Here is a 13,197-nt window from a genome sequence, read left to right as displayed (position 1 = left end):
GAAACCGTATACAGGGAAGCTTGACAGGAGCAAGGACCGGTTGAACTACAGGCTAAGCCGATGCCGAATGACTGTGGAGTGTGCTTTTGGGCGTTTAAAAGGGCGCTGGAGAACTCTGTATGGGAAGCTAGACTTGGGGGAAAGCAGCATCCCTGCAGTTATATCCGCGTGCTGTACCCTCCATAATATTTGTGAAGGGAAGGGTGAAACATTCAGTCAGGAATGCACCTCCAAGGTTCAACGCCTGGAGGCTGAATTTGCACAGCCAGAGAGCAGGGCTACTAGAAAGGCCCAGCACAGAGCTACAAGGATTAGGGATGCCTTGAGGGAGGAATTTGAGGCTGAAAACCAACAGTAATGTTTGGTGCCTTGCACGGGAGTGAAGTGCAGTAGTTACAATGTTAGTAGGAATCTGTTTTTCCTGAAATGATTTGCAGTGCCTGTTTCTTTCCTAGGCTACGGTATCTTTCACTTTCTGCAATAATAAAGACTGTTTTCAAAGCCAAGAATTCATTTATTGAAAGGAAAATAACTTTCTTGACAGACACAGAATATTTTGGGAACCTAAAAGGGCAGGGGGGCGTGAACTGTACAGTCACAGGTTTGAATATGTCCTGTCTGGAGTGCTGTGCAATGACTGCTGCACTTCAGGATTAATACTGCATGGTGATGGGGGTTGAGTGCAGAGGGTAAGGGTCGTAGTTCTCAGGGCTGGTTCGTGAACGTACAGGTGTTGGGGGCAGCTGGTGGTGGTAAGAACCTGGATGCTGGAGAAGGGGGTTTGGAGCTGACATTGGGGCACAAGGGAAAGAGCTTTGGGATGGGGGCTTGCGGGGGGCGGCATGGTAGTGCTCTGCCTGCAGGGCTACGAGTGACTGGATAGAGTCCGCTTGGCGCACCAGGATGCTTATCAGCTGTTTTGTGCTTTTCTTCTAAGCCGCTGCGTTTCTCTGGCAGAGCCTGCTTTCCCTTTTCCTCCAGTCCTGCAGTTTTTACTCTCTCTGGCAGAGTGATCCATAACTGCTTTCAGCATGTCTTCTTTGCTTTTTCGTGGCTTCTTCCCGAGGTTTTGTAGCCTCTGAGCAGTTGATGATACGGGCAGTCGAGCAGTCAAGGACACTTTTTGAAAGGCAAAAATGGCAACAGTTAACAGAGCTGCATTGTTTATAATCTCACCCAGTTATTCCCACACAATGGAGTTTACAGTCTTCACTTAAGCATACTTTTCCCATACCAAACAGAGCGCACATAACCCACAGGAGCCACGAAATGGTGAGTAAGGGGGACTGATTGCTTCAGGGATGTGCAGGGGTTTCTGTGCGTTGGGGAAAGCAAACTGCTGCAGGCGGCATCTACACTGAATAGTCTCCCAACATTTTCCACAGAAGTTAATCCTGGAAGCTATCTCACTGCTGCGGGTCACCTGGGAAGAGCGGGAGGAGCTTCTACAGCAATGCGGATTCCGCCCTGGTCCGTATGCAGCTTGCCTGTCGGCAGCAATGGTCCCCGCACCCCTCGCGGCACAGTGGCTCAGACGCGTTAGCCTGACTGGGACAAGGACCAGTGGTTCTCCCTATAAACTTGCGCAAGCGCATTGCCCACGCTCTGGCTGAAATGTTTGAAGAGATTACCGAGGCCGATTACCATGACATGCTAGACCACATCAATGGGCTATTCCACATCTAGGCATGCATGTGTAAGCAGAGTCAGGATGAGCACTACCCTGACATCTGGTGGTGAATTGTAAAGAGTGTGGAAAGAATTTTAAGAATTTGCATTGGCATCCACCCCCCTACTTAGCATAACCCCACAGCAGCTTGGGATGGGACTGCTTTGTGACAGAAATGACTTAACCTCAGTTGGGTGGTACTTGCTAAACATGGGACATTGGTTCCAAAACCCCATGAATTGAGAGAGGCTGGGGACTGATTGTGTGTACCTGATTGTATAGGCCTCTTTTGAGGGCCTGGAACACCAATTGCACATCCTCCTCTCTCCAATGTTAAAGAGTAGAGCTAATTTTTGATTCTATTAGAAGTCCATCTAGAGACTGCTGAGCTGAATTCATGTTGGGCCAATGGTGCACTAGCACCAGGGCTCCCCTGCTAAGAGCTGAAATCACTGAAAGAGCTGAATTGAGATCACAGAGTGCTGTGTTAACAATAGGTCTTCAGGCTCCCCCACTAGTTAAGTGGCTAGCAGAGCAGAGCAGTTTGCAGCATGTTGGAGCAGCCCATGGAACAGTGAGCGGACTGAAGCAGTTTGCAGGGACAGCTGGAGGAGCGGCACAGCTGGTGTGGTGGAGCTGGTCGTGGTGAAGGCTGTAGAACTCCATGGAGAGGCGGAGCAGTTGGCCCTGGCCCACATAATGTGCCCCTTAACCCCGTGTGGACTTCCCCCCCCTTTCCACCCAGGCTGGGGGGGGGGTAACTCTCTGCAGATAAACTCTCGAATTTTGGGGTGGCACTGACCAGAGACTTTGGGGTTGTTGGACTTTGGGGTGATTGGACTTAAGACCCTAAGGGGAAAAGGACATTGCCAAACATACCTGGGGTTGGGGTTTGTTTGTTTGTTTATGGTTTATGTTATAATCCTCTTTGTGGTGTTTCTCCAGTGGGATGCCGCATTGTTTCCTTCCTTTATTAAAAAGATTTTGCTACACTCAGACTCCATGCTTGTGAGAGGGGAAGTATTGCCTCCCACAGGCGCCCAGGGGTGTGTGGAATGTAAGTGTTCCAGGTCACTGGGTGGGGGCTCAAGCCGGTTATGCATTGTGTTACTGAAACGGAACCCCTGGATACTGAACCCGGCCTTTGTTGCTGCCAACTCAGAGGGGCAAAAGGGTTACACATGCATGCAGCCCTAACCCTCCCTCCTCTCCCGAAACATTTCCATCCTGAAAATAAAAGCCACTTACCGGGAACCTGCTCCTCTGCTTGTCCTTCAAGTACCAGCTGCTGCGACTGGCTACCTTCCTCCTGGCTTGAGAAGAGCTCCTGGCTGCATGCCTCCTGGGTGTCTCCCTCCACCCCAGTACCCTCACTCTCGGTTTCCTCCCCCTCCCCCTCCTACTCTCCCCCACCGCTCTGAAGTATCCATCATGGTCGTCAGATTGGCAGTGGGGTCACTCCCAATTATCGCGTTCAGCTCCTTGTAAAAATGGCAGGTCATGGGGGCAGCACCGGAGCGGTGGTTTCCCTCGCGGGCTTTGCAATAGGCACTCCGTAGCTCCTTCACTTTAACCCTGCACTGCATCGCGTCCCGGTCATGGCCCCTTTCCAGCATGGCCCTTGAGATCTGCCCATAGGTATCGTAATTCCTAGGGCTGGAGCGCAGCTGTGACTGCACAGCTTCCTTACCCCAAACACTGATGAGGTTCAGCAACTCGCCATTGCTCCATGCTGGGGCTCGTTTGGCGCATGGAGGCATGGTCACCTGGAAAGATTCTGATTGCACTCCACACCTGGCTGAGCAAACAGGAAGGGGATTTTTAAAATTCCCGGGGCATTTAAAGGGCGGGTCACCTGAGGCCAGGACAGTAGAGTGCGAACTGATGAGCAGAGTGGCTGAACAGGCATTCTGGGATACCTCCGAATACTCTGGAGGCCAATTACAGCGCTTTTGGTGGCCACACTGGCGGAGCAGTGCTGCATCACCAGCGCTGCAATCGTTATTCCCCAGGCAGAGCAGGAGTACAGCCAGCGCTGCAGCCAGGGAGGTGCAGAGCTGTATGTGCCTTGCAAGTGTGGACAGTGAGTAAGTTGCAGCGCTGTAAACCCACCCCCATCGCTGCAACTCTCCAGTGTAGCCATACCCTGGGACTGTATGCTGCTGCCCTGTGTGCTGCTATCCTGCCTGCTGAGGTAATTACTGAGTGGCCTCCACAGGGGAAGAAACAAAGCAGCCCTCCCAAAAAATCTTCAGCAGAGGATTGCAGATTACCTCCAGGAAACTTTCCAACAGATCTCTATGGAAAATTCATGGGATATCCCATTGCACATAAACAAACTTTTCTGCAGGGCCCCCCTGCCTACCTGTACAGGAGAATGAGAAGCAGATAACTGTTTCTGTGCTGGTTTTTTCACTACCTCTTGTAGCCCAATTAAAAAAGCAGTACGTGAGCAGATGTGTCTCTGCAGTATTGAAGCAGAGTGCTTACCAGAACTTCCCTCCCCTGCATCCGGCTTGCCAGGGTTGGCCTGTGGGGACAGGCTAGACAGCTCAGGACTCAAAAGGAGATCCTGATTCTCCATGCCACTGGGTATCCCTGTTGCCTGTCTCTCACTCTCCTCCGCCTCCATTTCTTCATCCAACATGTCGTCCTCTGTGTTCACTCTGGTGACCAGCAACTCCAGCCCTGAAGTACCCACAGGGCTCTTGGGGGTGGAGGTAGGGTTGTTGCCAACGATGGCATGCAGGTCTCTGTAGAAGCAGCATGTTTACAGCTCCACACCAGAGTGTCTATTTGCCTTCCGGTACGCCTGCCTCAGCAACTTGATTTTGACGCTGCACTGCAGCGTGTCGCAGCCGCAGCCCTTCTCCACCATGCTCCAAGCGATCTTGCCATAGATATCAAAGTTCTGCGGCTGGAGCAGAGCTGCGGTTGCACATCCTCCTCTCCTCACAGACCTAGGACATCCACCATCTCCCGTGTACTCCAGGCAGAAGCACATTTTCTGCATGGAGCCAGCAGTCAATTGGGCAGTTGCTAGGTGAGCTCTCCATGCCCAGCAAACAGGAAGAGCAATTTCAAAACTTCCTGGGGCTTTAAAGGGGATGGGATGTTCTACCTGGCTACAGGGCAGTGGAGTTGAAAACGGTGACCAGCACTGCACGACAGCTCCTGGAAGCCACTTAAGGCAAAATAAGCAATGTCTAAACGGACACTTCCTCAGTCTAACTAGGTTGCAAAAAGCTCTGCCTCTCCTCCAGGTCGGTGTAGCAGGAGAGTTAAAGCGGCAGGAAGAGCACTGCGGTGGGTACACCTCCACAGTTAGGTCGCCATAAGCTGCCTTACGTCAACTTAACTTTGTAGTGTAGACATGCCCTAATTTTTTAACTTGTGATTTTTGTCAAGCTGAAATTTAAATTCAATTAAAATGCACAAAACCCAGCAATTTAGTTTTATTTAACTAATAAAGTCTCATATATCTGGCACATTTAAGAAGGAATGTTCATCAAAACATGTTTTGCATTTAAGACTACGTGATTAATTAAACAAAGTATCATCTGTAGTTAATAAATTGAACTGATCGTGATGACCAGAAACATCCTTCAAGATTTTAGAACTACTAGATCTCCTCTCAAAGCTGTTTTTTTACTCATAGATTGGAAGAAGAAACAAGCTTTTCTGCTTTTTCAACTCCCACTGGCCTCTTTGAATGAATTATAGTCACCAGTTGAAAACATTCTCTCCACACTTGCAGAAAAGGCTACTACTGTTAAAAGCTAGTTTAGCACTTCAGCTAATTCTAGTTCAAGAATTTAGCCAGTGACTTGCACCAGTTCAGCAATTTGATTTTCTTTAAAATTTAACAAACACATATTGCTTAATTTTTTTTAAATTTACTATAATAATTTTTTTAAGTTTACAATAAATTAAGGGCTTACCTTAATCATAATTTCAAATTTAATTTTAAATTTCAAATTAAAAAAATCTGATTTAAATACCCCCTCTTTAAAAAAAAAAAAAAGCAAATTTTATCCACCCTGAACAAGAGAAAGGCACATCTCTAGCCCAGGGTTTTGGCATGCCAAATTCCAAAGACCTGCTGCTCACAATGAAGGGCTTAGTGTTTCCTCAAAAAGAGACCACAAAAATCTTTCATAATGGGTAAGTTTAGGAAGCCTAAATCAAGGGGTCACTATTAGCAACAATAAAATAAAAACAACACAGCATTTTACATATTCAAAACACTGCTAACACTTTAACGTAGGAGTCAGGAAAGAAAACTTAGCAAAGAAAATTTTAGGCTAAATTTCAGGAAAAAAATCCTGAATCATTTAACAGGTTGTAGAAATATCTCCTCATTAAAGCCACATCATTTAGAGTATTTAAAACCTGACTGAATAAAACACCACACCACTTACTGTAGGAAATGATCTTTAAATTGCAACAAAATTAATGAAAATAAAACCCAAGCTGGCAAACAAAAGCAATCAAGCATCAGATCAGATAATTAAGTCTGACATTGAATATCTAGCTCAACAAACCCAAGCTCTGTTGAACCATCAAGTGGAGCAAATTCAAAAGGTGGAGACCCTCTACCTTGGACACCCTCCCACTGGCTCCAGAGAATAACTGTATCCCAAATGATTTCCATTGCTGTGATGGAGTATAGGACAAGAGGTCTCTCAGACAACTTGAGCCCAGATCATTCAAGGTTTAAAAATCCTGACCAGCCTGATCTGGACCTGGAAGCATGTCAAAGATGTTGTGGCACAGAGGTGCCTGGGGCAGCCCTCACCGGAAATACCAAGGTCAGGGAAAGCTGCAAAGGGAGAGCAGATACTCCCAAGACTGGTGGGTAACATTGAAGTTAAACTCCCCAGCCAGTCACAAACTGCGCTTCTTGTAACCAGAAGTGTCCCCCACCCCCATTTGCTCTTTAAGGTGTGGGCTGAACTGTATCCTGTTACGCCATTACTAAGCTACGAGCCGAGGAAAGCCTCAATGATGTTACATGCTTGCTTAAATCTGCATAGCTCTATATAATCAGTTGTATTCATGCTTATGAACATGAAATCGATTGATGTCAGGAATGAGTGAGATAGTGAGAATGAGTAACAGCCAATGGCAAAACAAAGAGGCAAATATCTCCTTTTATGGAACCATGATATTATCTTGGTGAAGGTATAAATCTCAAGACAGGTGGCCAGTTCAGGGGTACCAACAAGGAAACGTAAGAGAACGCTAAACTCGGGACTGGACCGGAAGCAGCAGAGCCCTCTCGCGGATCCGAAGAGACTTTGGGACTCTCATCGCCTCAAAAGCACTAAGAATTCAGGGACAGCAATGTGCCAAATAGGCCTGCCAGAGACCTGCAAAGCATATTGGCAAGAAGCAGGCAAAAACCATTCAATTAGCATGGACACTGATCAGATTCTCTCCTCTAGCTACTATCACTAACATCATAGTGATGATATTTCAGCCCAGTATGTTACACTAGTTCCCCTGGTGGCTTCATATACACATTGATCAGGAGGGGCATCAAGAACTCTCTGTGCAAGAGCCTTGGAAAGGAGCAGCAGTTGCCCAATACTATCCTCTGTATCTTGTACAGAGGGAGGAACCAACCACTGAAGGGTCATTTTGTCTATCCCTACAAGACCCTACAGGAGGGTAAAAACCTCAGTGGTGAATGGCATTAAAAAGCAGAAATAATTAGTAGAATCAGCTGGGCATTGTTACTTGAGATCAACTGTCAATACAATAAGTCTCTCTTCCATTCTGAGATCTGAAGCCAGATGGATAGGAATCCTGCAAACCAAAACCCACCACCACCTTTTCAATCTTCCATTTAAACAAAATATTCACGGCTGCGATATAGTTGGTGAATTTCCAGAGCAAGTCAAATGCTGTTTGTAAGACTATGGACAGCCTGTTGCCCTCAACATGAAAACCATTAACAGTTTCTTGTAATAATAGGTCTAAAGTCTTGTCACTGACTTTAACCAGCCACGGAAGACATTCTTCTAGTACACAGATAATTGTCATTGCTGTCTGAGAGTATGTCTACATTGCAACTAAACACCGACAGCTGGCCCATGTCAGCTGACTCAGGCTCACAGGGCTCAGGCTGTGGGGCTTTTTAACTGTGGTGTAGATGTTTGATCGGAGACTGGAGTCTGGGCTCTGGGACCCTGCAAGGTGCAGAGGCAAAAGCCATAGCCACAGACTCCTGCTGATCCTCCGGAGTCTTACATTTGCACTGGTTATTCCACTGGAGCAAACCAAGTCATCACAGGACTAACAGGATCCGCCAGCTTGTTTTAGTAATACACAAAAGGCCAAGCATCTTATCCATTACCAGAATACAGGTGGCAATTGTCTTATTAGCAACTGACTGTATGTTAAACAGCATGTGTGGAAGATTTGGGTCTCTGCATGCCATTGCCCAGTACTCCCAAAACGAAGTCATTAGCAAGATCAGTGGGACATTCCACAAGTGAGATTAGCAAGCACCACACATTGAAAATCTCCTGCCAGGACTGTGGCTAAGCTAACAACTGCAGGCACCTTGCTGCATGGGAGAATTCTGTACCATGGCCACTCCTCCAGCACTCACTGCTGTCAGCACTAATCAGAAGTGGACAGCAGAGCAAAAACTAAGCGCAGGAAATCTCATGCTCATAGTACCATGATGGGTGGGGGGGCAGTTTGGCATTTGTATAACAAAATTTGGTTTACTGACACAGTTAAACTGAAGAGGACATAATGGCAGAGTGGGCTCCTGATGTGTCTAACAAGGAGCTGGGATTAGACACTGCTCCTCAATATCCTTGACTATCACCACCAGGAGGACAATTACAATTACAACACTGCTAGCTGTTGGAAAGTGTGCTCTCAGATCCACTGGCCAAAACCCACAGGTACTATACCAGGAACTAAGAAGGTGCTGTGCGCAGGGCCCAGACTTTGGCCTTTAAGTCTTAAGTTTAGTGTTGACTTAGTCAAGACCTTCTTTAGACTGCGCTGAGTGTAATTTAATAGCTGGAGAATATGAAGTCAAGCATTTTTCTAGTAGTGCACTTGAACACCAGTTCTGTGTCCCTTCTTCTCGCTCTCCTTCATCAATTGCTCACTTGCAGTCGGATCTATAACCGCTGCAGGTAAGTATAAGTGCTCAAAGGGGACTTGTTTTAAATCAAAACACCACTCTCATGTAGGATAGTGAAAGAGGAGGGAAGAGAGTCCAACTTCAGTTTTGTCAGATTGCCTGTAAATGCTCCAGCTTAACCGTCTCTACAAACATGCTGCAGTTCCCCAGCAGCGTGTGCATGCCCAGTGGCTCTAGCTGCAATTCCGAACTTCAAACTTAAGGAAAAACAATGGAGTGCTCACACTCAGTACAGGACTTTCAGAAGGTAAATATAGTCGTTAAAAACATCACTTTTCTAACACAAGGCATCGCAAATGCTATGTTTGAAATTAAATATTCCTGCTGTTATGAGTTATGAACCAATAAAGGAGTAAGATATTAGGAAGAGATCTGTTTTCTCATTAACAACTTTCAAACACTATAGTAATTTACCTCACATTTTATATGGTGATTGCTGCAATTCAAGAAGAACTCTGTTCAAATTAAGAACCATAAGACACATGACCCCTTGAAAAACATTGACAGCATATCACATCTTTACCTTCATTCGGTTGGGGAAATGCACAGCGAAATAAGAGTAGTGTTTTCCCCGGCATCCAGCTCCAATAATCAGAACAGTTACACAAGAAGGCATCTCTGTTTGGTCATCTACCTGGAATTAGAAATAAGACAATGTTTTAGAATCATCTAGGTTAAAAAAACCTCACCAATATTAGGTGTATTTATTTTTATTGTGGTTAAGTAAGGCTTATGTCAGCACTATCAGACGTAAACATTAGAGCATGAATTCTCAGGCATGTCCTCCCCTCCATCCCCCAGATGCTTCCTTTTCCCTTCTCACTCACGCACATTTTGTTTCCTTCTTCCTCAGGCAAGCTGAACTTCAAGGTCACAAAGTTATACACTTAAAAGTCAGGAAGTACCAAACTGAAGTTATGCATGGAACCTAAATTCTGTCCCTTCATATGCACGCATTAGGATAGTCTTTAATCTTATTGTCAATGCCTAGCTGATTTAGAAACTTACATCTCTCATTTTGACAGTAAGATTCAAAAATGAGATTTAGATACCTAAACTAGCTAGGAATTGCAATGCTGAGCACGCCAACTCCTAAACTCCATGAAATTTCTGAGCCTAAATGCCTCAGCCAAGGTCACATTGGAAGACTGTGTGAGAGCAGAAAACCGAATCTGGACCTCCTAAACCCTAGGCAAATCCCTACCTTTCAGGCCACGCTTCCTCCTAGCCATGCCAAAGCCCAGGCAACTTCTACCTCAGTCAGAGGGCTGGCAGCCCTCCTGCCACAACCTCCCTGGGGCGGAGAAGAGCCCCTCCCTCCGTCACACAGCCCATATCCCCTTCCCCCACAACCTCCTCAGGGGGCAGAGACTCAGCCCCACTCTCAGGAAGAGCTCTGGCAACCCCTTCCCCTCACGACCTCCATGGGGGGAGCAGACACCCCCCCCCCACATCCATGCTGGGGAGACCCGCCCCCAGCCCCGGGGGGCCGCCACCCCCCCCCGCCTGGTGGAAGGGGGAGGGGGGACAGAGACCCGCCCCCAGCCCCGGGGCCGCCGCCTGGTGGAAGGGGGAGAGGAGACAGAGACCCACTCGCCCCCAGCCCCGTGGGCCGCCACCCCCCCCCCCCGGTGGAAGGGGGAGAGGGGACAGAGACCCGTCCCCAGGCCGGGGGCCGCCACCCCCCCGGGGGAAGCAGAAGGGGGGGGTAGAGACCCGCCCCCAGGCCCGAGGCCACCCCCCCAGGGAAGGAGGAGGGGGGCCGAGACTCCCCCCCAGCGGAAGGAGAAGGGGCAGACACTCGCCCCCAGGCCTGGGGCTGCCATCCCCCCCCCGGGGAAGGAGAAGGGGGGGAGAGACCCGCCCCCAGGCCCGGGGCCGCCACCCCCCCCCGGGGAAGGAGAAGGGGGGGGAGAGACCCGCCCCCAGGCCCGGGGCCGCCACCCCCCCCGGGGAAGGAGAAGGGGGGGGAGAGACCCGCCCCCAGGCCCGGGGCCACCACCCCCCCCGGGGAAGGAGAAGGGGGGGAGAGACCCGCCCCCAGGCCCGGGGCCGCCACCCCCCCCCCGGGGAAGGAGAAGGGGGGGGAGAGACCCGCCCCCAGGCCCGGGGCCGCCACCCCCCCCGGGGAAGGAGAAGGGGGGGAGAGACCCGCCCCCAGGCCCGGGGCCACCACCCCCCCCGGGGAAGGAGAAGGGGGGGAGAGACCCGCCCCCAGGCCCGGGGCCGCCACCCCCCCCGGGGAAGGAGAAGGGGGGGGAGAGACCCGCCCCCAGGCCCGGGGCCGCCACCCCCCCCGGGAAGGAGGGGGGGGGCAGAGACCCGCGGCGCTCGGGCCGGGCCGCGCTCTCGACGCTCACCCGCCGCTGGCGCGGCGCGGACTCGGGGCCCGGCCGGCGGGAGGCCATCTTGTGTTGGCAGAGCAGGAGGTGTGTGTGTGGGTGAGGAGGTCAATGCGGCTCTGAGCTCGGCGGGGCGCTGACTCGCTCGGAAACAGGCCCGAGGCTCACAGCCGAGCCGATCCGAGAGGAAAGGGACTGGGAGCCCCGCCCAGGCATCTTCATTCCTCTGCGAGCCTTCTCCTGGCAGCCCGGAGCCCTTCCGCCAACAATAGGCAATTAGGGGACATTGGAAGTCGATCCATTTCCTAAGCATCACCGGCAATTCCCCACCCAGATTAACATAAGGCACCTGCCTGTTTCCCATCACTCTCAGGTGATTGGCAATGCATTTCACAGGGGGTTACTAAATGTTAACATGGCCTTGTGGTCTCCAACTCAACAGTGACAGACAGGAACTGTCTGGTTACATGGTTAGCATCAGACGAGATATGGGTACACACATACAATTAGTATTACCTCTACTTTCTAACCATACAGCTTTGCATTTCAAAGGTCTAGCCTATCTACCCTGCAATGGCCTTAATTACTATTCACACACCTTTCCAACATCTCTCCAATGGGTGACTCTGGGTCAGGTATCCTGCAGGATGCTTAAACCTTTCTGGCCATACATTACACTTTATATAAGATTTGTTACAATTATATAACAGTGGTAACAACAATGATTTGCATGGTCATATGTTAATTAGATAACGTTACACCCCTAACACGAGATTGGTGTAGAAGGGAGTAAATAGAGCTCTTGATACACCTTAAGTACCTTCCAATTTTGACATGAGCTGTGTTTACACTGAATTCTCTATAGGCCAAACTAGTCATTCCTGCTCTGCTTCAAGTTAAAAACAGTCTGTACTTTGTGAAACACTTCAGTGATTTCAGGGTTTGGACTATGTGCTGACTTAACATAGCCATTAATGTTCTTCAGGGAGCATGTTCTTACTCTGGCATTCAGCCAGGAAGGCTGTGAGCTCTTGTGTTTCCCTTTTTTGCACAGCAGTCCAAGCTTGTACTGGTTTTTCTGCAGTGGAAAGTTTTAGGCATGTGGATAGGCATTAGCTGAGAAACCTCAACATTATTAGGCTTTCTAATGCAAAGGGTGTTCTTACTTAACCAAACAGCATCCGTATAAGGGTTTCTATTACAGTTTGTTTCCATGTACCATTTCAGCATGTTTGAGGATTTTCCCACAAGTCAGACACATTGCACATTTTTACAGTTTTTGGCCTCAGTAACACATTAGTCACAAGAGGTTTCCAACAAATACACAACAGTGCAGCATGTGTGTAATCTACTGCTACAAGTGGCTGTTGGTTGAAGAATTCATTCCAAATCATGTAGCAAATTCCTTGTGCAGCTTATGCATTGGCTCCTCCACTGACTACAGCTGCAAACCAGGTTCTTTGCTGCATGGCACTGACTGAAGGGATGCACATTCCTCCAGACCTTGTCAAGGGTAGGTTTATAGTTTGTGCTTCCGATAACTTAGACTTACTTCTGTGATGATACAGCAGATGGTACAGGTATTAACCAAGGCTGAGAGTCTACGAGCTCCACTCAAGAACAGACTAAAGCTGTGCTCGAATGCAAAGAAGAAAGTCAGAATGAAGGTGAAAGGGACTATTACAGAGCTAATCACAGACATGGCATTGTTTGCCTGTCTCGTGATTGTGTCCAGATCTCAGCATGATGTTGATTCAGTGGTCCCCAACCTTTTTAGTCTGGCAGGTGCTGCACAATGAACCACTGAGGACCGTGGCCAGCAGACGAGCATCTGCCGAGAAGTGGCAACGTCAACAGGCATCACTGCCGAAATGCTGCCAAGCAGCAACATCCAGAGGCGTCGCCGCCGAAAATCAGTGGCATTTTGGCAGCAACACCTCTGGATGATGCTGCTTCTTGTAATTTTGGTGGATGTTCGTCCGCCGGACAGTACGTGAGCACACATAGATGCCCTG

General features: G+C 49.0%; 1 protein-coding gene across 12 annotated transcripts in view; it reads right to left on the bottom strand.

Moving 5' to 3' along the window:
- The window catches only part of LOC115660055 (uncharacterized oxidoreductase YjhC-like), an 86,791-nt gene extending 75,428 nt beyond the window's left edge, over positions 1-11,363 (bottom strand). For 6 of the 12 annotated variants that reach the window (XR_004002717.1, XR_004002720.1, XR_004002721.1 and 3 more), the window contains exons 1-2: positions 11,201-11,360; positions 9,364-9,474 (exon numbers count right to left, since the gene is read on the bottom strand). Coding sequence is in view for 5 of the 12 variants with exons in the window: in XM_030581077.1 (XP_030436937.1) it covers positions 9,364-9,474; positions 11,201-11,248 (159 nt within the window). In the remaining 7 variants the exon portion in view is untranslated. Of the gene's footprint in view, positions 1-4,159; positions 4,423-9,363; positions 9,475-9,671; positions 10,248-11,200 lie in introns of those variants that run through there. The other 6 variants (XM_030581076.1, XR_004002723.1, XM_030581077.1 and 3 more) reach the window with 6 other exon arrangements.
- Between the last annotated feature and the right edge of the window lie 1,834 nt (positions 11,364-13,197).

The sequence above is a fragment of the Gopherus evgoodei genome, chromosome 11, assembly GCF_007399415.2.
Source record: "Gopherus evgoodei ecotype Sinaloan lineage chromosome 11, rGopEvg1_v1.p, whole genome shotgun sequence".
Taxonomy (NCBI): domain Eukaryota; kingdom Metazoa; phylum Chordata; order Testudines; family Testudinidae; genus Gopherus; species Gopherus evgoodei.
Note: the sequence above shows the minus strand (reverse complement) of the source record. Positions and strands in the feature narration are given on the sequence as shown.